The 27,890-nt window shown below is 37.6% G+C and overlaps 3 protein-coding genes across 4 annotated transcripts; all 3 read left to right on the top strand.

The window, feature by feature from the left end:
• The first annotated feature begins 189 nt into the window (after nt 1–189).
• LOC589708 (IQ and ubiquitin-like domain-containing protein) lies at nt 190–10,996 on the top strand. The gene is made up of 12 exons (XM_030972158.1): nt 190–460; nt 2,607–3,284; nt 3,804–3,938; nt 4,523–4,690; nt 4,973–5,304; nt 5,617–5,827; nt 6,345–6,520; nt 7,132–7,302; nt 7,835–8,011; nt 8,743–8,991; nt 9,764–9,949; nt 10,705–10,996. Exons 2-12 carry the CDS (start codon nt 2,624–2,626, stop codon nt 10,870–10,872), a joined length of 2,634 nt encoding a protein of 877 aa, XP_030828018.1. The 5' UTR covers nt 190–460; nt 2,607–2,623; the 3' UTR covers nt 10,873–10,996.
• A 5,736-nt stretch (nt 10,997–16,732) lies between these two features.
• On the top strand, nt 16,733–18,662 carry LOC115919398. The gene is made up of 2 exons (XM_030973071.1): nt 16,733–17,180; nt 18,052–18,662. The coding sequence occupies exons 1-2, from the start codon at nt 17,081–17,083 to the stop codon at nt 18,381–18,383; spliced, it is 432 nt and encodes a 143-aa protein (XP_030828931.1). The 5' UTR covers nt 16,733–17,080; the 3' UTR covers nt 18,384–18,662.
• A 2,596-nt stretch (nt 18,663–21,258) lies between these two features.
• On the top strand, nt 21,259–26,681 carry LOC100888975. 2 transcript variants are annotated; one of them, XM_011664511.2, is made up of 3 exons: nt 21,259–21,485; nt 22,846–23,155; nt 24,538–26,681. In XM_011664511.2, exons 1-3 carry the CDS (start codon nt 21,471–21,473, stop codon nt 24,813–24,815), a joined length of 603 nt encoding a protein of 200 aa, XP_011662813.2. In that variant the 5' UTR covers nt 21,259–21,470; the 3' UTR covers nt 24,816–26,681. The 2 variants fall into 2 exon arrangements, with proteins under 2 accessions (XP_011662813.2, XP_011662815.2); XM_011664513.2 differs by lacking the exon at nt 21,259–21,485 and adding an exon at nt 21,905–21,997.
• The last annotated feature ends 1,209 nt before the right edge of the window (nt 26,682–27,890 follow it).

Here is a 27,890-nt window from a genome sequence, read left to right as displayed (position 1 = left end):
TCAATTCGAATATAATCTGATATATTTTTCATAAATAAAAATATTATTGATAGATTGTAATTATTATCTAAAACTCTTTTTAGGAGAGTATTTCCTCATTATATTGACTCACAAAGTGGCGTCGCACAGCAACGTGACGTCATCAAAAACAACTGCACGTTTTTGTATGTGTGTGTTCGTGTGCGTGTACAGTGTGTGTTATGTGTATATTGTGTACGCTTTGCTACGATAGCGAATTCGTCGGGTGCAACTAGCTGCAATACACCGAATTAGTGTGCAGCGCAGGCCTAGAGTCTCGGCTAGGATCTTGTGTATAGTTTGTGTCTATCATTAGATCGAGGCTGGCCAGTGAAATTCAATGATCATGTTAACAACGGATATGGATGTCTTTCTTATTTCTAAACTTGAATGACACCTCTTCATACGTCTATCTGTGATTCATTCATTTAATTTGCCATTGGTAAGTAGATCTAGGCCTAGATAGTCTAATAACCTTTTATTTATTCTAACAAAATAAGATCAGATTCAGAATCAGAGCTCGATCGAGAGTCGTGAAGACGTGAGAGAAGTCGTTGATCAGTTGATGGGGAATGCTTAGCCTTTATAGACAGAAATAACCGTCTGATTTGGGTCATTTCTTTAATAAAACTGACATTTATAATCGGAGGTCTAGTGGAGCCAGATGTAGTCTCAGTGGAACAACCGACGATTAGAGAGACTGAAGTTTTCGGTCTAGACAGGGAATGCTCAGCTCGGCCTCGGCTGAACTTCAGCCTGAAGAACTGTTAGTGTTACTGTTAGGAGTCGATCCCGCAGGGCCAGGTCCGTCCTCGGCCTGGTCCTTTTGGCATTGTAGACTAGATCTATATTATATCAATATAAACATCTCGTTGAGTATGAAAAATCATAAGTCGTAAGTCAACCATCGAACCAAACCTCCCCGCTCTCATTTAAAAATGCAGTTACTAGACTATTATACTAAAGAACTTTTTTCCAAAATGTAATCGTCCACGTGCCCTCCACCACCTCCAGTCAAACTCTTCTTCGGAGTATTTAGGAGGAAAAGAATCCAAGATCCAAGTCTACACTGTATCTACACTGAGAACATTTAACTTTGGGAACTGCGATGCAGATGCTGAAAGCGTCGGAGCTCAGTCAAGTCTAAACCAAATTTTTATGTCTCTTTCGTTCGTTAGCCTCTGATTTGGGTAAGGTCGGCTCTGACCTTATCCAAATCAGAGGGAGGAGCCGACCTTACCCAAATTAGAGGCTAACAAACGAAAGCGACAGAAAAATTTGGTCTAAGTCAAGTCCAGCGAGCTCGTTCAGGAAAACGATTCAAAATCAAACAGCGGGTGTGGTCACATTTTTTTTAAATGTGAAGAGGTACACTGTACATGTATATTCTAGTAATTACAATTTTGACTTAGATCTAGGTCTAGGTCTACATTATGTTTTTCGACTCCTCTGGCAGTCTGCATGGGCATAGACTAGACTAGATCTAATTCCAAGTTTTCCAACCACTTGCAATTATAATTTGAAGAAGTCTTTGATGGAAAAAGGTGATTCTTCATTCTAGCCCGACAATTCATCCATGTTACAGTATGTATCCATTCATGTGATAGAGCACCATTCACTCAAAATTGCTGAATATGCATGAATCAAAGAGACAGAGCCCTTCTCAACCTCTTGCATATTCAGCAATTTTGAGCGAAGGGCCCTTTTGTCATGATTATTCATATTTGCTCCACCGCTACCACAAATGCGTACTTTCTCTTCGCCATGTTGACGATACAACATGGAAGAATCGTCGGGTTAGGACAAAAAATCACCCTTTCCATCAAAGACTTTTTCAAATTATAATTCCAAGTGGTTAGAATTATGCCGAGAGGTGTTGAAAAACATAATGTAAGTCAAAATTGTAATTACTAGACTCTACCTCTTCACATTTAAAAAAAATGTGACCCAACCCGCTGTTTGAATTGTTTTCCTGTACAAGCTCTGGACTTCTGGAGCTCCCTGGAGTTAAAGAATATTAAGCAAAGCAATCTTTTTCTTGATCTTGATCTGGTTTTCTATTTAGTAAAGAATGACAGAAAGGAAATATATGATATCTTTCTAATGTTAACAAGTTGTTACGATGTTAGGTCTAAATGTTAGATCTAATTTTCACATAATACTAAATGTATAAAAATGAAATTGAAAAATGAAAAAAAATAGTAGAATTTTAAAATATAATGATTACCTTCATTTAATCTGTCCAGTTTTTGTGAAGCTACTACACGCAATGAGACCAGCAAAATACTATGGCTGTACAGTATATAGGACATAACCTCCCCGTCATATGTCGTATGACGTGCTTCAGTCTCTGTCAGTGGAGCAAGACAAAATCTCCATGGAACAACTCTCACTTTTAGATACTGAAGCTGTTGGTCTAGTATGGGGTCTGTTTTTAGTGTTTACATTGTGTGTGTGGATGCATAACAACAAAATCAAGCCTTCACTTTTGCCTTTGCTTTGGAATTTTATTTTTAAATATGCGGGGAAGAAAAAAAAAACTTTTTTAATGATGCAGATTTTTTTTTCTCTTGATATATTGACTACAGAAAAAAAAAGTTCCAATATGTCTGAAGAACAAGCAAATGAACCTGCTCCAACAGAAGAAGTTGATGAATCCCAGCAAACAGAAGGACAAGAACAGGAAACCGGTCAAGAAGTATCAGAGCAATTGCCCACAACTACAACTCAAGAAGATGGCAAAGACACTCAAGAAAATGCTGTCGAATCTGAACAAGTCAGGGACGATCCAGGAGAGAAGCCAGAGGAGGTTCCTAGTGGTGATAATAAAGGAGAAAAGGTTCAGGGTGATGCTGGAGAGGCAGTTGGTACAGAAGAAGAGAAAACTGAAGAATTAGGAGATGATGCCCCAAATGTGGATACTCCAACTGAAGATGCTGATTCATCTGCTGCTGAAGGATATACAGCCGAGCAAGGAGGTCACGGAGGTCAAAATGGTCAGCAGGAAGGTCAAGAAGGTGCTCCAGATGAAGCAGAGCAAGATCAGCCTACTGACAGCGCAGAAGCAGTCGAAGATGATGAACAACCTGCCGAAGGCACTCAAGAAGAAGCAGGATCTGGCCAGCAGCAGACAGAGGAAGAGGTTGCTCGAGTCACGGGGGATATGGGCATGGCCACAGAGGAGACTGGAGACACCCATGAGACGGATCCACATGCTTCTTCGCCTCAACCAGATGCAGATATGATGGTCAATGCTACAGCAACAGGTAATAACAGTGTGTTCTCTTAAGGTTTAATATCTTTGATTTAATAGTGATCTTCTACTTTATTTGAATGAAACTTGAAAGAGAACTTGTTTCTACAAGTATGTTGTATAGTTGTATCAATTCATATTTTAGCTCTCCTCTCTGAAATCAGATTGGACATACACCACACCATTTTTATATGGAAATTTCATTTTATTGCGTATAAAATCTTTGGTACAGACTAATCTGTATATACCTGTAGAAGGTTTACTTATCATTTACTTCATGCTTTGTCTTGTTGTTTAGATAGAGGCACTGTGTAATATACTTGGGGGCTGCAGTGTTATGAAGTGTGTAAAATCCACCTCAAACAACTTTTTACCATAGATTTTAACCATTCTCTCTCTTTCTCTCTCTCTCTCTCTCTCTCTCTTTCTCAGTTTCTCTCGCTCACTTTCTCTCTCCTTTATAAATCGTATGACTTCTAGATGGAGATAATGGCAACAAAAATATTGACAATGTTTTCATTTCATTTTACAGTGAAATTTGTGCTGATGCCCAGTGGACAGGTTACAACCATGGCATGTGCTTTGGGACAAACCATGCACGAGTTGAAAGAGCATCTGGCTAGTGAATTGAGAATGCCAGCAGACAAGCTTGTCTTCATGTTTGATGGTGAGAATAATATCAATTTCAGTCTGATGAGAAAGTTCTCAGATCCATTTCTAAAGTTATAAGTGCCTATCTGTTATGTACTGTAAAGAGTTGTGATTGCTATCAACTCAGGGGGGTGTTTCACAAAGATCCTAAGTTAAACTTATCTCTAAGTTGGACTTAAAAATTATGGAAAGCCTTTAGCATCTATGAAAAAAGGCATAAAATGTTGATTCAAGTCAATCATATTTTCTATTATCAAGGAGATTTAAAGTTCTTGATGTGGAATTTATAAAAAATCTAAAATACTTGAATTTTCGCTTTTTAATATATTTTATTTTAAGGCTACAAATGGCTCTACATAATTTTTAAGTCCAACTTAGAGCTAAGTTTGACTTAGGATCTTTGTGAAATACCCCCCTGGTTTCTTGCTATTGTCTCGGATAAGCCACAACTCTTTTATGCAGATGGTGCCCTTGCCCATGTCTGATAAGGTCAGAGTTAAAGCTGTATGCTTACAAATTACAAAGCTAAACTTTTTCATGTGATTGCTTGTCAATTCCTTAACACCCAACCCCTATGCAAATCTGATTTATTCTCCCCAGGTGCTGATGTAGGTGCAGACATGACCTTGGCTTCCATCGGTGTAGGACCCAACGGAGCTGTGCAGCTAGAGATCTCTTCGTCAGATCCTGTCAATGTCCCGTTGAGGGCGCCCAAACCTAAGCCTGAATATAACATGCCTGACATCATCACCACAAGAATAGAAAGAGGTTCGTAAATGTTTATTTTGAAATAGTTCCTACCATTTCTTCACAAGTAATCTTCATTTTGATGATTAATGTTCCATTGGCTGATAATTAATGGGTAGATATCTTGTTTGCTTCAAATAATTGACCATCATTATCATCAATCTTCTTTTTTTAAAAGGAGCTGTGATATTTTGCAATGATATATGGTTACTTCACTTAAGTGTTACTTAATTAATCTAATGGAAGCGACAAAGAACTTAAGTCATATTTTTATCTTAATCTTTCCATATTCATTTCTCACAGAGGATGGGACTGTTGATGACGTAGTAGTAGAGATCGAGCGCACCACCAGGCGCAAACCCTTCATGGGTGGGTTCCGTCACCGGCTTACAGGAGTGGAGTTTCACAACGCATCGGCACAAACCAAAGGAAGAGTGCGTACAGACGATGGAATAACGAGGTTCTGTCGAGACACCCAGACCGTATCGGCGAAGAACAGAATCCAGCAGACCACACTGGATACCTCTACACAGATGACAACCATCGGATGCTACATGTCCAACATGACTGACAAACTTGTAGTACCGGGCAGATATGAGACTGCAGATGAATACCACAGTAAACGACTGGAAAAGGTACAGTTTTGTTTTAGTGTACATATGTGAAGTGACTTATTGGGGTCTAATGGAATGGCTTTTCTTGAGGAAATATGAAAATCATGAAATCATGTATCTAGAGTCAATATACGGTATGTTAAAAGATTTAAAGAGCTGTCATGTTCAGGCTTCAATATGGTATTGACATTTTTATTTTTTCTAGACTTTTATTAGTGTATGTGTATAATTAAGTTATACATTTTCTGTACATAAATAATCTCTAGACATGCTTATTGGAAGTCTCTTTCTTATATTGCTAAGCTAATCTGGTTTGTTGGTTCTTTCATTCAGGTCATCATCTTGCAGTCGTACTTCCGTCGATGGCAGGCCAACAATACCGTGGTGCAGCTCAAGGAGGACATGGTCAAGAGGCGCGAGTGGGAGCGCCGGGAGGAGATGCGTAAGATCAAGGAGAAAGAAGAGCGCATCAGGCAAGAGTTTGAGCGACGCATGAATCCACGTACAAAGGAGGACTTTGATCTCCTTTACCATGCTTTAGAAAGTGAGTGCGGGTGATTGTTTCTTCAAACATTGAAATTCGATCATGATAATTTGAAATGCTTATTTCCTTGACAATTTTGTTGTCATCCCATCATGATAAACGGTTGACTTTTCTATATTCATGGAAAGATATTACATATCTTTTCAGTAATGATTTTAGATCAGATTTTGGTGACTACATGATGCATCCTACTTGTATATTGCATTTTTGTAGGAATGTGCCTGCAGTGACATGCTTATTTTATATTCATTGCATAACCAGCCTTAAAACTGCTTTGTAGTTCCCTTCATGTGGTTCCCCACACATTTTTGAAAAAGACCAAGATAAAAAAATATAAAATATGAACATGTCATGAACTTATAATCATTTCACATGAAGATTGATTACTGACAATACAAAGAATTAATTGATCCCTCGCCATTTGATCTCAAATCACAAGAGCCAAATAGCGTTGGATAGCCCATGAACAGCAATTCTCTAACACCAACCTTGCTACCCTTCTTCTTTATCTAATTAGAATGGAGGCAGGAAGAACTGTCACAAATTGACGAAACAACGGGGGGTGCACAACGGAAAGCTGCCCTCTGTCACTTGTTGGATCAAGAGACCCAGCTGATTGCAGCTATAGGTAGACACAAGCTGGAAGCAGACACTGAGAACAAGCAGAGGTCTATCCAGAACTTTCTTGATAAGGTACGATTGCAACAGTCAACTCGCATAAATTGTGAAATGTACAGATCATGGAAGAAGTTATCCGTAGTAAAAGCGCTCTGCAATACGAGCTCTTCAAAAGTTGTCAGTCCCTTAATGGTTAAAATGAATCTCAAATCTGTACAGCTCTGGAAGCTTGAAGATGTTTTACATATATGATTAGGACTATAGTGCTCTGGTTATACATATAGAACCATAGGATCCTTGGTTTCAGACCAAGTCAGTTGGCAAGACATCAAACCCTTGGAAATTACTTACAACCTGAGGTATAAATCGCAACTTATATCAACGCATATACCTGCTTTATCACTATCCCTGGTCAATACTAAAAATAACAAATTAATGAACTGAAGTCTGATACTGAATGGCATTTGATTTGATTTCTGCATTTTCCCAAATATGATATAACTAAATAACAAAGAACATATAAATGTAAGGTAACATACAACATATACAAACAATAATCACTTCATGTCAAAATTATTTTGTTGTTTACATATGTACATATAATAATGAAACTTAATATTTCCATAACATCGAGCATTTGGCGCTGTCACGGAGTACCCATCACCAATGTCCTTTCTCATTGACAGGCTGCTGCTCCAAGGCGATGGAAGGCATTCGATGGGAAGTACACCGAGATGGATACAGCCTATACAATCCGAGCCAGGGAACTCAAAGATATCTACAACAGTCTCAATATGAAGTACCTGACCCAGGACGAGAGGCTAGATGTCTTACTCACCCTCAAACACACAGTCAAGGTAAGAACCTTAAAGCCCCACTGTACCACTGTACTACTGTACAGCTACTTGCGCCCTCTCTATAGCAAACAATGCCTTAGCGGTGACTGTTTGTCCCCCATGATCCCCTTTTTCTTATGTTAATTGAGAGCTGATTTGATGAGATAACCACCTGTCAGTGACCTTGCAGGGAGGCCTAAACCCTCCTGGCCAAACTATTGCAGATGGGCTTTAAAGAGAAGTATTGTTGTTATCATCATCATAATTATTATCATCTCGGACGTGAGTATCTTTGATTGTACCCAGGCATAATGGGTTGTAGGAAGAATACATTTCTGAAGATATAGATAAAGGTTTAAAAAGGCAGTAGAAAATTCACAATTTATGAATTTCTCTGAATTTATTTCTCTTACTGTATTGCTGCCACTCCATATTGACTTTGTACGAAGGTTTATTTCTCTGTTAACGTTAAAATATCACCCCAGTTTCAATCCACACACACTGTTCAGCTTCTATCTTCATGAAAAACTGTTTTTCTGTCCATATTTGTTAGGAGCATGACTGTAAGCTGACGCAGGAGATCATCCAGCTGATTGATCGCGAGGCTGATCTCTTGATGAGAGGCGTGAGGGAGTCCAACCTCGAAGGACTGCGTAAGAGAATTGCCACTCTCTTCCTGCAGTACGTCAAGACACCCACCTTCAATGCAGAGGCAGCTAGATTACTCAAGGTAGGCATGGTGCAAAGTATTTTTAATTTTGATAAAAATATGATAAAAAAAGAAGTCATTTGCATTGATCCATTCAGAATCAAACTCCACATTTATTGTTGGACTGATTAACTAGAGCCCCAAATCATAGCATGAGCAGAAAGTGCTTAAATCTCTGCGCACTCTGCGCTATTGCATGCTGTTTTTTCACCAGGGGAGTGTTTCAAAAAGCTGTTCGTAAAGTTACGCATGACTTTACGAACGACTTGAATATGAAGTGCCAGATAGGATGCCCAAAGTTTTTCTTGATGTTTTCACACAGTGTGACTATATTTCCAATAACCTCAATTAAATTATGGCAAAAAATATACTTTGTATTAAAAATGTTTGTTATAAAAAGAATGTTAATCTACATCTGCACAGTTCAACTTTAGTTGATGCAGTTAAAAAATGATTGAGCATCCCATTTGGCTTTTCATATATAAGTCATGCGTAACTTTACGAACAGCTTTATGAAACACCCCCAAGGCCTGTGTCTTATAAGGACTTGCGATCGATCCAAATCAATTGCAAGTTTGCAGTCTCCTATCTCTCATTTAAATAATTGTGATTGATATCAATTGTAAATAAGTTGCAATTATATCAACTCTAAATATAAGACTTGGCCCTGGACTTTTTTAAAGGAAAGACTTGAAATCTCTACATTGGCATCATTTTGAACAGTTTTTACTTGTTCTCTCCTCCTCCTTCAGGTACCACAGGACCCATCCACGCTGCGCAAGAACATCTACTTCTGCCCGAGCTGCAGCAGCTACCTGCCGTCCACTGAGTTCCAGCTGGCCTCCAACTCCTCCGGCGTTGGGCGGTGCAGACGCTGTACCAAGCTGGACAACGATGCCAGGACCAGGCAGGACTACAGTCACTTCCGCTTCATGCTCAAGGGACTGCGCAAGTCAGAGGAGGCCATGGGAGACGGCTCAAGGATTGCTTTCCTATTGCAGGTGGGTTAGAAATCCATGTTACTCCTACAAGGATCAGGGGGGGGGGGGTGTTTCACAAAACTTGTCATCAGTGACAAATGACAGTTTTTGTTATAAGCTACTGAAATCCTTGCTTCTGATTGGTTATCAGCAGATTTGTCACTGATTTTTGTCATTTGTCATTGAAAAAAGGTCTTGTGAAACGGGCCTCAGATTATCATTCAGTTGCAATTGCTGGTTCGATGGCTTCTCTAAAAGAGCTGTTCTAAGATTTGCTACTGATTCTTAAAGAGATTCAAAAGAGGTGGTTATATGTTTATGTATTACAAAAGGAGAAGTTGAGTAGAGGTTCCTCTTTGTAATTTGTTGTTGGGAAAGTTTTTCTTTGGTCCTTCAAAAAAAAAAAATGATTACTACATAATTCCTTTACGGCGGCTTAAACATGAATCAGAATGATTACTGCGATTCATAATGTCGTCTTAAAATTTATATTATCTATCCACATTTACATTAATTGATTTTTACAAGTAAGAGATTTATAACATTACAAATATTCAAAGAAATTTGGGAATGCATGAAAACATAAGCAGAATCTGTTTTAATTTACCTAGCGCTTTGTAAAAAAAAGGCATAGGATTAGTTGAAAGGTCATCATTTTGATTTTATTCACCGAAAGTCAGAAATCATGCACAATTTCGAAGTCAAGACATCAGTTTTTAAAATGCCTTTGCAATTTAATTATTAGTTTGTAGCCTAATGAATATGGTCTTTCGTTGTTTCTTCCCCTGTGTAGGAGGCTGACCTGCGCTATTTGGTGGTTGATATCTGGAACACCCAGAGTGCCCTCAGCTCCTGGGAGGATCTCTATGATCTGGTATTGGTCCGTTGGGATAAGGATGAGGAATGGTCTCCGTGGAATTGCATCCTCCTCACCAAGGATGAGGCCAAAGCTCATTCACAGATTGATGACCTGGATAAGGTAAGTGCCAGTCTTCATGAATTATATACAGAGCTGGTTGGTTGGTTGGTTGGTTTTATTTTCCGTATAAAAATTCAAATACATACAAGAATACAATTTACAAAAATAATACAAATCAAGAATTAAAAATGGCTGGAATGCTCTATACAGAGCCCTTATCAAAATGGCTCTGTTCTTCCTAGACGTCCAAAGCTAATATATAACTTATGGTATAATGGTACAGTCAAACCTGTCTATAGCGACCGCCCAAGGGAAACACAAAAAGTGGTCTTTGTAGACAGGTTCCTTTAGTACATGTTCAATGAGAACCATTTTCAAGGGAAACAAAAAATGTGCTTGTTGTAGACAGGTGGTCTTTGTAGACAGGTGGTCACTAAAGCAGGTTTGACTGTATTCCACTGTGTAGGTTTTGTGAATATTTTTTTTTTTTTTTTTACATACATTTTCTATAATAGTAGGCCAAAATGATCAGTATTCTCTTTAAAATATTGCTCAATTATCAGTAAATTATAGCATTGATATAGGATGTGTTGGTAAAGATAGCGAGTGTAGCTTTGGGTTTAGGCAATTTTATTATGCATTATGACTATTGGAGTAATTACTTTATGCAATGAGGCTTCAGAAAAATAGCCACAGGGGGACTTATAGGTTTTGACCTTACATTATAATTTTTGAGATATACACGTACATAATCATGATTATAGCAGTAGAATATAATAACTTATTCTTTGTTTCTCCATTCATGTTTGATTCAGGCCTATGGACGTGTCTTCTGCCACAAGATCAAGACCAAGCACACTCGGGCTCGTAACTACTTCTCCCGTTTGCCCGGCATGGCTGAGGTAATGCATGAAACAGCAGCCAAGAAGAGCCACCAGGAGAAGAGCATATCGAATAGACCTGCGCTTACGCTCCAAGCATAGTCTCAACTTGATTGCTTGGGTGCATCTAAGGCCTAAAAAAGAAGATGTTGTATTGCCTTTTGCGACCGACCCCAAAATATTGAAATCTAGGGTCGGCTTTTTTAATTTTTAATTTTTTTTTTTTACTGTTTTTTAGAGAAAAAAATGTGGAATGAATTTTAAAATATATGCACAAAAATGAGAAATATCAGCCAAAAGAGGGAGAAAAAAAAGCAAGAAAAAAGATTTCTGAATGACCAACCCATGTTTTGGCACCTAAAGGGCAATACAAGATTATTCTTTTTTAGGCCTAATAGAACACCATGCCTAATCTCCGAAATAGAATATGAATACACCTACCATTACACTCAAAGCTTAGTCCCATCTTTAATGGTTTAGCTCATTGAAGAGAATGTTGTACTAAATCTTTGCTATGGAATGAACAGTCCTGCACTTACTCTCAAGGCCTCGTCACACCTAATGTCTTGTCTTGTGTAATAATCAAAACAGGGAATGAAAAGGCCTGCATTTACACTCAAAATTAAGTCACTGGGCTCATTTCAAAAAGCCCATATTCAATCTTTGTCTTAGAATAACTATGCTTTCACAAATTAAACTCCATCCCCTGTCGATGCCTTGGTTCATTTAAAGAATGCCACACTATATTTCCATTTTAGAACTTTAGTGGATTCGAGCCACTGAAACCATTCTACTAAACAAGCAAGCCACAATAGGGCACTTATGAAAGCGTGATGAGTTTAAGTTTGCAGAGAAGAAAAAGTTTCTAGGGATACATCATTAGGGAAAGGAGTCTCTTCAAACCATCTGTATTTATAAAGTAGAATTATATGTATTTATAAAGAAGCACCACTGTATAAACGCAATCAGTGTTTTTATTTACCTGTGAGTCATATACATGAAGTCTAGTATCCTTGCTTCCAAGGGTCAAGATATTCATGTGTTTTGTTGAGAACAAGAATAAATTATGCAAACTGGGGACGGTTAATGCATGTGATCATAACTTTTCAAAGGAAATCATATTTTTATAATTATGATGAATTGATTATTTTCATGACAACACAACCGCTAGGGCTCTGGGATCCTGTTTTTCACGGCGTTATCGCATTTGGTAAGGCTCTGTAAGTCACAATTTTGTAGCACGAGGGCTTGTTGATGACTTGCTACTACGGTAAATGCATGTTGCACTTACCTTCTGACAACCTCCTAGAGCGTACCTTTCGCTATGACCCAGTTGGCCAACAGCCCCAAAACCTGAAAGCCCTAGAGAGCAATAGCCCATGTGACCATTCGCCTGCAAGGCCGACGCATCGGTCTCATGGACCTTTCAACAAATTTGTTTAGGGTTTATGAGACCAGAATTTCAGTCTTACCGTCCCGTAGGTTGTTGGTCTCTTGAGCAATCTCTCAGTGAGATGTCACTGATAGTTTTCTTGTACTTGTCTTTTGCTCTCCAAATATCTAGGAATAAAAATTCCATGTTTTTCAATTATATTTCATGCTATTTCTAAATGTCAACACATCTTATCTTTCACTGAAACCAAAAGTGGAAAACAAACTACAGGGTTGAAAAGGAGTAAATATATTTTGGGTGGTTATTTTCTTATCAATGCATTAATTTTATGGTCTTGTTCCACCAGTCCAAAGATTGTTCAGCCATATCCGTCCACAAACGAGCACACTGTACTACATGTATATAACATTTATCTAGTTTGTTTACATATATATATATATTATTCAAATTGTACAATATTAGATGTATATACACTTTTTGTTTTATAAGGTAGATAACTTAATGAATTTGAATGAGTGATTGCTTCAACGCTAACTTCACTGTGCATAAAATGGATAAGCTCACAACACTGTATAATCCGACGACAGCCTCATGAAGAACATGCACTTACAGTTAGATTACAGATTACAGAGTGCAAAATGCATCTGAGGTTTTGAATAGTCGTAAGAAAACAGAATCAGGGGAAATTGTAAGATCAAATAAGCTGTAAGTTTGTGACACTGTGAACAATTTTGGGGGAAGAAGATTGCCAATTTCATAACATTGGCATTTTTCTTTAAATCTTAGTTGGATTATACAGTGTGTGATGGGCATCAACAATTGGAACGACTGCCTGTACATATCGAGATATAATGTATGTTTGTCATGTATATTTGATTATTAAATGATAGCTGAAGTCCTGAATATATTTGACTTGTGTTGATTGTTTTCTTGTCCTCTGGAAAATTGTATTCAAATTATTACCTGAATAATAATAATAATGGTGGGTTTTTGTATAGCGCTCATGTGTGTCAAACTTGACACTCCTGGCGCTCCACAACTCATGAAGATTCATGATTTTTATTATATAATGGTCTCTTTTTTTTGGGGGGGGGGGGGGAGGGGTGTAATGTAGAAATGTTTGTTTGGAAACTTCTTGCATGATAAAAGCAATAGAGTACAAACATTTTTTTTTAGAGAAAGAGAAAGAGAGGGGGTGGTGTTTATTTTATATAACGGTTGTTGTGAGCCAGAAGGGCGTTGACTTATATTGAAACACAGATTTATTAAGAAGAAGAAAACAAAAAAGGAGAACGAATGAAAAGAAGAAAAAGAGGGGAGGAGGAGAAAAGGTTAGGAAGATGAAGAACGTTTTAGACCAGCTTGAGCAGTGCTGTTTTAATCACCTTAGAATACCTTATAATCTCTCACTGAGGTGTCTTTCACTTAAGCTTCCATGAATTTAAAATTGCTATTCTGTCCTCCAACAGACTTTATCAATCTCGAGATCAATATAGGAATTACTAGTAACAAATTCGTTAGAATATATCGAGATTCAGTTTATTTGTTTTGTTTTTAATGATAAAAGTATTATATAAGTTTATTTCCAATGAAGTTTTCTGCCAGAGAGATAGTTAGTACTCTCTTTACAGAATCCTCCAAACATACTTTATATATATCATAGCCACATCGCCCTCCCTGATGAAAAAAAAACAATAGTACAAAAATAAATACTAAGGTCACAATATGCCACGAATAGAGTCTCGGAGTTCCTGTTTTCACTATTGGGTGCAAAGTCCACTAAATGTTTTGTGCTTATTCTCATGGTTGCCAATAAATGTACAAAAATGAATTGCGAAACTTGTGAATCATAGAAGTATCATAAATGTTAACGTTTTTCGCTCTACTAGTATTGTTCAATAGACCAGGCGAATAAAAGATCATGTACTTTGAACATTCGTTTAATTGCCATAATGTCAGTGGCATATATAGTGTCGTATATAGTGGCGTACACCCAGGGCGCAGTGGCGTAATGAGCAAAAACTGTTTTGAGGGGCAGAAAAGAAAAAAAAGTACAATTTACAAAAAAGTGAGAAAACTCCCCAAAATGAATCATGTCATTTCAGCAACATTTGTAAATCACTGGTATTAAATTAAAAATAAACCACGTTTTAATTGTATTAGGGGGCTACTGCCCCCCCCCCCCCCAGCGCCCCTCCAGTATGTCAGTACTGGTGTCGTATAAAAGAAGTGGAGGGGACGGCACTCCCCCGGACGGACAAGGGGAAGGGTAGCAGCGGAAAATACCTTGGATGACCCTGGTCCAGCTTTTTTCTTTCACCTTGGGCATTCGAACGGGGGAGGGGGGGGGGGGGTGACTTCACATTAGCGCTGGATATATATACCACTACTTAAAAAAAAAAAAACGCTACTAACTACATGTAGTCTTTTCTTTATCGATCTGACCTTTTTTAGTAATCTATATATTTTTTTTTCAAGTCAATATATTTACATGTTACAAAAATTATGTTTGTCATTATTTTGAGGGATCCACATTTTACAAGCTCTGCTTTTCGATGGATCCCTCCATTTCCACAGGTTTATCTTAAAGGTACTATGTCCCTTTTGCAGCCAACCTCAAATTCTGTAGAACTTTGCAGGAATTATGAATATGTCATGTATGTCCTATCTGTGAAATTTAAACGTTAGCAGTGTCCTCATATTCAAATTATGCAAGGAAACCCGTTTACTTGCTAGACTTCACTGTCAGACACTATTGAGTGACTGACTGGCTTTTTCCCTTCTTTGGTAATAACATACATGAAAAGAGTTTTAAAGGGTACAGGAGCATTTGTCTACGTCAATAACCCACTTCTTGTGATGGCCAAGATTAAACTGATTGAATCTTTGCGCAGCATAAAACGTATGACCATTCGGTACAATTGTCTGAAAATCAAGACTATTACTTTTGGGCTCTATAGCCCTAAAGTCGATTTGACAACTAATAGTCGTTATTTTCCCACTTGAAGACATTTTCAAGCCCCACCTTTTTTAGGGAAGTTCTAAATTAGTATTATCTTTCAAATGCAGTTGAAATTGAACTTTTTCATTTTTTTGGCCTGCAAATGGGACATAGTACCTTTATTCCTTTAACAAACTTTAAAAAACTATTATCCTAGATATTTATGTGTATTTTCTATCTCATAACTTTAAACCATGTAAAATGTACTATATTATTGAATGTTGAATTGTATATCTGATTTCTTGTCAAAATTACTGATCTGTTGGAAATGAAGAATAAAACGGAAACTGAAACTGAATGTTGGACATAAACCAAAGTGAAAATAGAGTTCACAACTCTGTATTTTTAAACAAATATTGGTGTCATTCATAACAAGATTGTTTTAACCCATTGCCCACTGGAACCGGATGGTCTCCGTATTAATCATATGGGATTTAGAGAATTCAGTAGTTAACGGGTGAATAGAATGTTTGTTGTTGTTGTTTTAGTCTTAAAGGTAAAGACCAGTTATGGTCATGCGATTGCATTGTGAAAGAAACGTTGTGGAATCGATCAGAAAAGGTTGATCATCTAGCATCTAGCATCTGCAAGGTTCTGGAATCATCAAAATGATAAGAAATTTGGCACATTCTTCGTAAAGTTACAAGCACTATACACAGAAACATGTATATGGGACTACCCTATATCTCTCACAGACCATGAGAGAAACAAATTTACCAAATATATAAATTAGTAGGCGGTTTCCCGGCAAATTTTTTATCATCATGTATTAGTCAAAACATATTCTTTCATATGATTGGTAATGAGAGCTTCCATTTCATTTTTTGAAATTGGGGCATTTCCAATACTGGCCTTTACCTTTAAAGGCGTGTGTCATTCAATTGTGAATATAATCAGTCTGGGTAGTCTTGTGACAGGATATGCCGTTGTGTGGCAACTGGCTTCTGTATCCTTTCATTGCAATAAACAATGTACACATAACCATGTGATTGTTGGTTTGCTGGTATATAATTATGAACACTTGAACATTTCGTTATGATGGATATACCATGTTGAAGCAGATTTCTTGAGTACGGAGCTGCACTACCCTCTAAGGAATATTGATTATGGAAATGGCAAAGTTACGAAAAGATTATCAGCATATCGTGGAAGCACCTGTAAGTTCACGAGTCTGTTTCTAAAGTTGTATCAGTTTTGCATTTCATGGGACCATAAGATACTACATAGCATATTAGTTCACAACGTATTGCTTATATATTATCATTATACTCGTGAGACCATAATAGTGGAGAGAGCAGCAGTGGCGGATCCGGGGTGGGGGGCACGGGAGGCCCGGCCCCCACCCCTGGCAAAAAAAGGCTTAAAACAAGATGGTAACAACAATTTTACCTTTTTATTTTTTGCTCAAGGAGGGGGGGGGGGATGTTGAGTAAACAAAATAGTGCTCACTACCCCCCCCCCCCCCCCGTTGAGCGAAAATAAATATGTAGATAAAGTTAGTGCTCATTACCTCCCCCCCCCCCCCCCTTGTCGCTAAATATTTTCTCACCCCTGGAGGATAGATAGATTGCCCATATAATTCTTTTTTTCTTATCCCTATTTTCTTACTTTTTATCTATTCATTTTTTCTCTAGTAGACGGTGGGGAGAGGGGCACAAAATATGCTCCGTAGCTAGGTAACTGCATGCGTGTGTATGTTTAAAACGTTTTCATGTTTATAAACACATTTGTCATTATCTAAGGTTTACCGCCGTGTAGCCGTCACAGTGTGTACCTCGGCTCCAGAATCTAACGTCCGCGGTTTCATAGAAGAGCTGTCACGTGAGCTAGATGAACTTGTGAAGGAGGTCAGATATCAACAGCTTTCTTACAACGAAGTCGAGAAATTCATCTTCAGAGACAAAGACATCGACGTCATGCTACTCTGCCATTCCATTAAAAACAGAAGGTTTGCTATCACGGACGTCATGGATGCACTCTACACCGGGTTTCTTCCTAGAGCTACAAGGGAGATAGGTGGGACTTCAATAATTATTCTTCGAACATCCGGGGGGGGGGGGGGGTGCGTAGATAGGCCCATGAAATCACGCGCCCCGGCCACTAATTTTAAAAACTTTTAATGTAAAATGTTTTAATGTAAAATGTTTTAGAACTATATAGTCACAATATTTTATTTAAACATATTTGTGGCTTACACCAGGCGCGTACGTAGGATTTTTTTCAAGGGGGGGGGGGGGTTAACATTTATAAATCGGGCCGAAAATTTCGCAACGACTCAGCCAGCCGCTGAATAAGCGGGGGGGGGGGGGTAAGAGGACACTTTTTGGGGGGGAGGGGGTCCCAAAAAATTTCGCAACGACTCAGCCGACCGCTGAATAAGCGGGGGGGGGGGGTAAGAGGACATAAAAATACCAAAGGGGGGGTTAACCCCCCCCCCCCCCTGTGTACGCGCCTGGCTTACACCCAGTAAATAAGATCGATTGGTTCTCTCAGGAAGCATTACAGTTATAAAAAGAATATATATTTTATTTGTTCTGAAAAGAAAATTGGCCTATGATGGTAACTTTTGGGGGCTTGATGTATACCCCCTCCCCCTTCTCTCCGGGAGTTTACATTTTCCTTGAACCGTCACCGACCATAAGAAGCACTATTCATGAACACTACCTGTATTCTGTTGCCAAATATGCAAGAATCCGGTAACCCACTGGAACAACACCTTTAATTATTTGTTGTTTAAGATCAAATCAAATCTGAGTGTTTTGTTTAAGGGTCCACTAACGCCCCCTCTCCTTTTCCCTCTTTCTCTGTCTCTCTCTCTTTCTCTGTCTCTCTTCTCCTCCCTCTCTGTCTTACTGTCCCTCTTGCCAATTCTTCTGTAATATTCCAGGGAAAGCAAAAGTCGGGGTGATTGTACATGACATGTCGATGGAGAACATCCTCGATGATAGAAAATACGAAGAAAAGATGGAATCTTTCCGTCGTCAACAGCCAACCACTTTCAAGAATGCCGCTATGGTTTTCATCAGCGGACAGCTAGCCGATTCTCCTCCCCAACTTGGGCCAGGCAACTGGACTGAGCTTAGAACTTTTATCGCAAAGGCATCAAGATTATCCGAAGCACCTCCACACAAAGCTCTTCGGGAGGTGCTTTTACCAGCGTTTCTCATTTTTGCGATTATAGTTGCATTAATTGTCGGGTTGAGCGTTGGACTAACCTGAATGCAATGTTGAAAGCTGATGAGAGATTTAAGTATTGCATAAATATAAATATCTATTTTGTTCTGATCGATGAAACCTCTTGAAATTCATGCTTTTACCTAGCAATTCATTTCATGACCCGGACTCTAAGAGGACGAATGTTTAAATTTAATTGGCACTGATGATACGTAAGACTTTGTGAGTTTGGAGGGGGATGGCATCAAATAATTTGTATAGTTTGATTGTATATTGACCTTGTTCTTCTTTTGCCCCTCCCCCTCCTCTCCTCCTCTCTCCTTCTCCCCCCCCCCCCTCTCTCTCTCTCTCGTTCTCTCTCTCTCTCTCTCTCTCTCTCTCTCTCTCTCGCTTTCTTTAACCTACATGCCTATGTATTTATTTCTTGTTATTTTTGTTTCGCATTTCTCAAGCATCGCTATTGTACTACTCGAGGTCCAGTGTACACTGAGTTTCATACTGTGCAAGTTCGCTTGGTGACCGATTTGAAATCTGACAAGGTTACTGAATAGATATGCTGATCAATCATACCACAAGCATTCTGGATTTATCCATGCTCATATTCAGGGAAACTCCTTCTGCCAAACATAAGTAATGTCATTAACAACGAAAGTGATACAGCATAATTGTATGGTTTCATAATTTCCTTATTTGACATAAAAATGACAGTGATTCACTGGTGGAAGTCGAAAGTATATGACAGTTCTGAAAATTAATAGCACATGGCCAACAAGACTAGAAAACCTTATCTTTCCTTTTCTAAACCAAGAGTTACTGATGTATACACCGACATCCCAAACCTATTCTTTACCATTTGAACAAGTTTGTAATAGATAAAAACAAAACAATCCAATTCAAGAAGAATTCTATGAATGAAAGTCAATGTAGAGGTCCGTTTTTGTGTTAGCATATCTTCATGGTGCTCCAGTAAAAGAGGGCTAGGCCTACTCCTATTTTGGACCATGGCTTATCTATCATGAATGATTGGGGGAGATGGGGGGGGGGGGAGGGGTAATGAAACTTTGCACAAAGTTTAATAATTGAAGGAAGGTATGGGTGTGGTGGCAGCTGCCATCATCGCTCCGGGAAAATACGCCCCTGAATTGCAGTCCAATATACACATAATATATTCATTTTTTGTGCAAACTTCCTGACTAAGGAACGAGTTGCGTTTCGAAAATTCGGACATTGAAGATTTATTTATCAATAAAGTGTCAATAATGCAATACAAAATCGTCTGTCATCTGTTTCACAATATTGTATTTGATGTGGCGCATTTTCCTACTTGTAATCCAAAGGTACACATAATGAGTCTATATAAAACATAATAATTCTTATTCTCTATATATACAATACATGGACTGAGTCTCTCAAAAAGTTTGGTGAAACTGATCCGTAGGATCACTACTGCCATATAGAGGCATAATGATGGTGTTCTGAACAATAGCACAATAACAGTCTGTAATTAAGAATATAATGTATCATCTCCTAAATCAGAATGTAGCAGTAAGTCTTATGACTGAAAGTCGACCCATCTCCTCTATCTTGTTTCATGATTCTGTATAGGTTTGTTTTCTTTTCATTTATTTGTACTTCTTTTCCTTCTGTATTGTCGGTTTTCTCATGATTTTAAATTCTTTTGATGATGATGATAATAATAATGATCGATGATTGTTTTACCTGATGGCTAAGACACTAAGACAGCATATATATGCCTCTAAGTAAACAACCAGGAGACCGACGGCTTTAAGTCCTCCCCGAGGATAACGGTAACGACACCACTGCTCCACCACTGAGCCACCGCGCCTCCTCTATTGATTATTCCGTAGAAGTTTCCATCGATTCCATAATGTAAATATGCATTACTGAATGGCTTGTGCAATTTTATCCTTTACTTTATCACCATGCCGCAAGTGGAAACAATATAATTATAATGTACAGAGTAACTGTATGCCTACTTATTATTATGTTTAGCATATGTTATTGTAAAACTATAGTATTTGACAGAAATATATAAATAAATCAATGATCAATGACGATTTGCGTTTTGTGTTTAGTTATTGTATATTTCATATCAATTTGGAATTGAAAGCATATCGACCCGAGTTCAATGTAATTCTTAAATATTATCATAACATTTTAGACAGATAAACATACCCATTCTTTTTAAAATGTGAATGTAAAAGCACACACCTTTAGTCGACACACAATGCCATGTACTCCCCTGTCAGACTACTTGAATCGATACTTAAAACAACACATTATTGTATTAAACATGTAGGTTACTATTTGTAGTTCCACCCCTCAATGTTTCTCTTCATCCCACCCCACATTCATTAGACATATTGAGCACCTCCTCTCTCACTTTCTACCCTCACAGACCACGTCTTTTTCTCACATTTAAAAAATGTGCCTGAGACAGCTACCATCATAGTCTGTTGTTCCATTCAATTCAATTTGCTTTTACTTGGTAAGACTCTCCCCGCCGCCTTCTTTTCCCCTCTCCCCTCCCCTCTCTCTCTTTCTCTCCCTGTCTCTCTCTCTCTCTCTATCTCCCTCTTTCTCCATCCCTCTCTCTCTCTCTCTCTTTATCTCCCTCTTTCTCCATCCCCCTCTCTCTCTCTCTCTCCTTTTTCCCCTCCCCTCCCCCTCTATCCCCATTTCCTCTCTCTTTCTCTCCCTCTCCCCCCTCTTCCCCTCTCTGTCTGTCTGTCTGTCTCTGTATCTCTCTTTCTATCTCTCTCTCTCTCTGTCTCTCATTCTGTCTCTCATTCTGTCTTTCTCTCTCTCTCTCTGTGTCTCTGTGTGTGTGTGTGTCTCTCTCTCTCTCTCTCTCTCTCTCTCTCTCTCTCGGTTTTAAACAAACATATATATAGGTGTCGCTTGGATTGCGAGCCTTGACGGATTCATGATCGAGATTACGGGGATTCCCCGTTCCGATATCATGCGTCTTGCGTGGTCTCGTGACTCTTACTCAATGTTCAGTGTGTTAACCCGTGTAGCTTACGAATATTGTTTTGTGGTGCTCAATCATTGTCAGAGGGAACGATGATCTCTTCAACATTAATATCGTAGCTCATATACGAACATTAAATGGGTTCTTCGGGGGTAAGTTACAAAGAAAACAATAATGACTCTCTATCATTACCTGTATATTACTATCTATTCTTAGTATATTTTGAATGGTGGTTTCATGACTCTTTAATACTGAATGTTGTGTTAACCCGGATGTATTACTCTTGAAGCCTATACTGCAGGGATTCACAAACAACAGTGTAGTCACTATGAACATGACAGACAATGAAAGCGGACAAAATATACAGTTCCTCAGGTAGACAAAGGGACATCCCTTCACTGCTATTATGTAAAAAGGTGTAGAACAGGTGAATATGCATGTGACACCTGTTCTACACATTTTTTTACATAATAGCAGTGAAGGGATGTCCCTTTGTCTACCTGAGGAACTGTATATTTTGTCCGCTTTCATTGTCTGTCATGTTCATAGTGAGTGTCATTGATTGTTTTTGTCTCGCTGGTGTGGTGCTCAGTCATTGTCAGAGGCTAGGGCGATCTCTTCCAAATTTAATGTAGCTTACGAACATGAAATGGGTTCTACGGGGGTAAGTTTTTAAGGGAAACAATGAGGACTCTTAATTGTATTCCATTGTTTCATCACCTGTATATTAGTATAATTATCATATTACATTATCATGTTCGTAAAGTGACTGGATTGAGTATATGCGGCAACTACATGCAGTAGTATACTTTCAATAATAGACTATTATTTGAACACAACGGCATTGGTTAAATCAGAATGATCGGTTGAACCGTACCTGTATACCGTCAAGTCCGATTCCTTCGACCTTTCTTCAGTGGGCCATTTAATATAAAGCTTGATAAGGGATAGTGCATATTCTATTTTGCACCGGTAGTTGTGACTTTAATACTCTGAACATTATGACCGTATCTCAGATCATATTATTCTTGGGAGCCTGTCAAGGGGGGGGGGGGGGGTGGTTGTCAAAGGCAGTTTTGGTTTATGTTCATGCAACATTAAGATTACGTGATTCATGTTGCTGGGAAAAATTATTTCCTACCACTACCAGCGACCAAGAAAAGAGTCTTCGTGAAATTTTCAAAATGGACGCAAAAACATTTTTGTAATTCTAAGAAGACAACACGATAGTCATTAAAGTAGGGACTTAAAGCACACAACACAATGTCATTCATATCTGTTGAAAATACACTTCCTTGTTTCGACCAAGGAGTTACTACACTCAGGACTTTATACGCATTATAAATAGCACATATATTTTTGTATTATTTTAAATTTGTTTTAATATACAAGTCAAAAGTGTTTATTTACAGTGGGGGAAAAAAAGACGTATATTATTGGATATACTAATAGAGTATACTTCTCATAATGGCTAATGAAATTCCATATCCTCTGATTTTTTTTTTAAACGAGGATGAATCCACTCCGCTAATCCCCATATGTGAAGCAACACGAAAGGGAGTGAATGTCGTGGTATGTAGCTGTAGTCGCCCTGATAACGTGGAGGGGATCATGCTGCTCATCAATGCAAACATGGCGGATGTCGTCAAAACTGTGAGGTTTCAGGCTCTCCCTTACAACATCAGAGACATGGATGCGTTTAATTTCAGTGGGATAGATGTTCTACTTCTATGTCATTCTATAGAGAACAGGCGATTCTCACTTACCAACGTTACTGATGCTCTCTATGATGGTTTCTTACCAAAGGCCAGAATGTATTTAGGTATGTGCTATCTTTCATTATATACCTCACTTAAGAAATCCAGCCATCTGATTGGTCGAAATTGCATTCATAAACTTCAACTATTCCTGTAAAATTCCCGGTAAAATTCCAAACCCGTGTAATAGTTCAAAAAAATAGTTCTAAAATCACAGTTACCATGGTTACTGGGAAAATAGTTCAGTCTTGGTGAAATACCCATAGGTTTACATGTTAAAAAATGGTCTGAGCAATCGAGGATACCGTACGTGTGCGATGAATTGGTCGGTAATTTCAATACAATTGAATCTCGATGGATGAATTTTATCTTGCATTGTTGACATGAAGACGAAAATAAACTTCCAAAAACAACATTTGCCGATAGATCTTGATCTAAGTTCGTGCCAATGCATTGCAAAAGTAAAAGTAGGGCCCGTTTAATGGAGCTGCCGCGAAGCATCCAGCACGCGAAGCCGTTTTCAATCCATTTTAATGTATACATCAGAGAAAACTGCTGAGTATGGTATTAGTGCGCGATGGCCGAGCGGTCTACGGCTGTGATTTTAGTCACATCATCGTTGATACGCAAGAGATCGAATCCAATCTTCAAAAAAAAAAAAAAAAATATATTTTTTAGTCTACTCTCAAAGATACAGTCATAAAAAACAACCGTGCAGACAAACTAGATGAAGGCCAAGATGGTGTCATAAGTTGACTCTTTTTTGGCATATAAAAGTATTAATGACTGCTTTAATATTCGAGAAATAGTTGTTTTTATACGCTCTCGGGAAGGTTACAATTGGGCTATTGTCCAATTAAGAGGACACTTTTTTTTTTTTTTTTTGGTCTGGAAATTTAATAAATTTGAAATTTTTCTTTGTTGGGGGGGGGGGGGGGGGGGGGGGGGGGGGTAAGGTCACCTTTTTTAGGTCAACCATGGGCATAATTTTTTTTTTTTTTTTTTATAATTAAAAAAAAAAAATCCAAAGGGTGGGGGGGGGGGTTTAGGGGGGTTTTAGGGGGGTTTACACACATAAAAATATCAAAGGGGGGTGTTCACACCCCCCCCCCCCCCTGCGTACGCGCCTGCCTCTCAGCGCCGCCCACCCAGGCGCGCCTCAGGGTAATGGCAGGATCTGCGCGCGTTCCCTTGAGCATATCAAACAGCCAGGCCTCTCAAAGCTGTCGATATCTCTATACTAATAGTTTTATTGTGGGAGCCATTTAAAACAAATTGAATAGAGAAAAATGATTAAAGTGGTACAATCGCTTATATTAGAATCATTGTTAAATTGCTGTAAACAACGTTAAAAAGGTTTACGAGAAGACAATTTTAAAGCAAGGAGAAAGGAAAGGGAAAAGAAACATATTTTGAAATGTTTCTGATTATGTCTTAATCCGAACAGGGAAGAGCAAAGTAGGAGTGATAGCACACGACTTCCCCGATGATGCACTCTTATCGGATGAAATGGCTTCCAAGATGGAAATATTTCGCGGTACCCAGGAGAGGACATTCGCCAATTCATCTCTGGTGTTGATCGGGGGTCAGCTCACGCGAACCCCGGTGGGACTAACAAATGATCAAATCAATAAAATCAAATGGTTCTTTCATGAAGCCTCATCGCCGACGATAGGAGAATGCTTGCGAGTTTGTCTCCATTCGTGCTTTACTTGTTGCTGTTAGATGTCATTTGGTGGGAGAAAGAGAAGAATCCTTTGGGAATGTTGAATAATGATCACATCCACCGAGATTATTTAATTATTTCTTTTCTGCATGGCTCCATCATTTTACACCATATTTCATGTTTGTTTCAAAAATCATTATTTTGCAATAACGGAAACTCATTGTGTTCAATTGAATTCAATTGAATTCATTTCATTTGTTGTCAAATTCCAACATCAATTAAAACAATGTGTAAAAACAGTCAATGGGCAATAAAATCATTTTAAAAACTATGAAATTTCAATCAAACGACTAAGAAGATAAAGAACACAACAAGTATAGCATTCAATGAGAAACAAGGCAAAGAAAGGGGAAAAGTAGACCATTTAATACGCAATTCAGTATTGACAGACAACATAACAAAACATATTAAGTGGATAAGTGGAAAATGGTGGACACAAGTTTGTGGCTTGTTAGAGTGTGTAAACCTATTTTAGTATTTGTTTTTACATTATTATTATAAAATTTAGAGATCGGTATATATTTGGTATACATAAAACAAAATACATGAGAACATGAGAACATAAACATAAAAAAAGATATAAGAGCATCGAACCGTATGGTATGGTTCCACAGGATAGTTTAAGAAGACATATTTAACAAATTAAAAGTAATCAATAGGAACAAATTAAACGTTTCTTATATTGCCTCCTGAATGTGCTATTAAATGAAATATCGATTTGGTTACAATTTACATTTTTCCGAAGAACTGGACCCAAATATCTCGGAGAGTATTTTGAATAATCAGTGTTGGCTAACGTGTGATATAATCAACTTCAATAATCATGCAGCTTCAATAATCAATAAGGATTACATAAACTTCTGAAGTGGTTCTTGAACCCGGGTAAAATTCCTTTTCTGACTATATGCGTTTTGAGAAGAAAAAAGTATATATGATTATAATATGATTAGAATTTATTATGAATGTGATTAGAGGTAGGGATATATACGGTATATTCAGGGATGCAAGATCCGGATCCTGTTCATGAATCTATGAGGGCAATACCGCATGATTTTGTTAACGATGTACTTCCTCAAGACTATGAATCTATGATAATATCGTTGTTAATAGTATTCGCAATTGTAACAATTCTATATCTATAATTTATTTCAAGTGCAGAAGTCTAAAGAAAAACTTTGACAATTTTATATGTACTCTATCATTTATTTCCCTCATCCCGTTTCTATCTTTGAATTATGTGAAACTTGACTCACTGAATAGAAAGCATATTTTTAAACCTTGGTTTACCTTTGAACTAAAGAAACTATGTAGAAAGAAAACTTATGTATCGGAAATACATCAAAAATCCAAGCACCTACCGGAAATCCGTCAATACTGCAATCGGAGATCAGGTGATTTGTGCTACATGGGATTATTTATGTCGATGACACAAACTTGTTTCTATAAGAAAAAAATATTACATATTTATAAAACACCTTGAATTCGGAATTATTAAAGATTCTGATTGGTTTGTATCTAACAAATTGAAATAAATCTTATCAAGAAATTCATGACATGTTGCATGTTGTACAGCTCTATTATCACACACTATTCCCTTTGTAAGTCGGTTAAAAGTTCAGGATATACACAAATTGCAAAAATCAAATTTATGTTTTCGTACTTTCACAATTTGTTGTCTAAGTTTTTAGATGTTTATTCATGAAAGTCGTCCGTTTGTCCATACTCTACCAGACAGTCCTGTCAGATTCGCATTCCTACATTTAAGTGTGAATTTTCTCGTACCACACTCACATTTAGTGGTCCCAAAATATGGAACTGTCTGGAGTCTGAAATAAACAGTTGCCCTTCTTCTTCGAGTTCCAAAATTTTTTTTTAAATGAATTGATTAAGTATTACATCCACTGATATTTGCTTTTTGTGTGTGTGTGTGCGCGCGCGTGGATATGTGTGCGTGTGTCTAAACTATTCTTAATTCATTGTCTATCATTATGTATTAAATATTTCGGGGGACACGCCTGTGATAGACCTTTAGCCTTTGTTAGTCCCTCCACATTGTGTTTTGTTGTTATTTCTATCTGTTATGATTTTGTACTAAACCTTTTATTGTTGTTGGATTTGTATATATAAACATGTACCTTGCAATGTTAATATGTTGTTTTGTATGTTCTCATTGTCACTTATATCGATTTGTGGAAAGAATAATTTGAATTGAATTCGTTAACATAATTATATCTGATATTGTATTGTATTGATTTTGTATCTAGGACTGTGTGTATATACAGTTGTATAAGTTATATCAAGAACATTAAATTTAAATGCTAACATTGTATTCATTTTGGATAAGGATATGCAAAATTTAAATATTATGGTGCTGGAATTTTTTTAAAAGCAGTATAGCTAAAGTAATATATAATTATTTCCTGATGCAGATTGTCGCTATCCAGATTTTACTGTCATGATTATTTATCGATTTTTATATCATGTGACTGTGACTTTTAAGAAACAATGCAAATATTTGAGCTTTAACTTTTAACTTTCAAGTTTTACGATCTGTAAACTTTTAACCTCCAACTTTTAGCTTAGCTTTAGCTCTGCGGTATTTTATTTAGATTAATAAAAGTATATTTTTAGCTAAATCATTCATCATTATCAAAAGTCTTAATACCTGTTTCCATTATCAATCTATATTTTTGCTCTTGCTCTTTAAAAAAATTATGTATTGTGCTTTTATTTATGCTATTTATCATGTTTCATATTGTTTCACATCATATGTTAATTGTATTCAATAACGCAGGGCTATCTTGCAAAGCAGGTTTTTTTTTGTACTGATGATACTACCCTGTATAAAGAAGACGGAATAAATAAATAAGTAATTAAAATATATTAAAATTATTGTTAGTATCGTTATTGTTATTATTAGTAGTAGTAGTATAAGGTCATTATAAGAGCAATCCATTTCATGTTACTTTGCTGCAATGAAACACTTCCACACTGGAATAAGTTAGAATGAGAAAGCTCAGAAATTAATTTCACTTTTACTAGAACCTACTTTCTCTAATCAATGCGCCCTATTC

Source organism: Strongylocentrotus purpuratus, unplaced genomic scaffold (assembly GCF_000002235.5).
Source record: "Strongylocentrotus purpuratus isolate Spur 01 unplaced genomic scaffold, Spur_5.0 spur5_scaffold_6, whole genome shotgun sequence".
NCBI classification, from domain to species: domain Eukaryota; kingdom Metazoa; phylum Echinodermata; class Echinoidea; order Camarodonta; family Strongylocentrotidae; genus Strongylocentrotus; species Strongylocentrotus purpuratus.
The sequence above is the reverse complement of the archived record's forward strand: the minus strand, read 5'-3'. Positions and strand labels throughout refer to the sequence as shown.

Excerpts from the sequence above, each read along its gene's own strand:
- LOC589708 (XM_030972158.1), top strand. The coding sequence starts at position 2,624 with ATGTCTGAAGAACAAGCAAATGAACCTGCTCCAACAGAAGAAGTTGAT. Across the intron at positions 4,691-4,972 it reads CACCACAAGAATAGAAAGAG|AGGATGGGACTGTTGATGAC; the intron begins GTTCGTAAATGT and ends CATTTCTCACAG. Across the intron at positions 6,521-7,131 it reads TCCAGAACTTTCTTGATAAG|GCTGCTGCTCCAAGGCGATG; the intron begins GTACGATTGCAA and ends TCTCATTGACAG.
- LOC115919398 (XM_030973071.1), top strand. The coding sequence starts at position 17,081 with ATGCTACTCTGCCATTCCATTAAAAACAGAAGGTTTGCTATCACGGAC. Across the intron at positions 17,181-18,051 it reads TAGAGCTACAAGGGAGATAG|GGAAAGCAAAAGTCGGGGTG; the intron begins GTGGGACTTCAA and ends GTAATATTCCAG.
- LOC100888975 (XM_011664511.2), top strand. Across the intron at positions 23,156-24,537 it reads AAAGGCCAGAATGTATTTAG|GGAAGAGCAAAGTAGGAGTG; the intron begins GTATGTGCTATC and ends TAATCCGAACAG.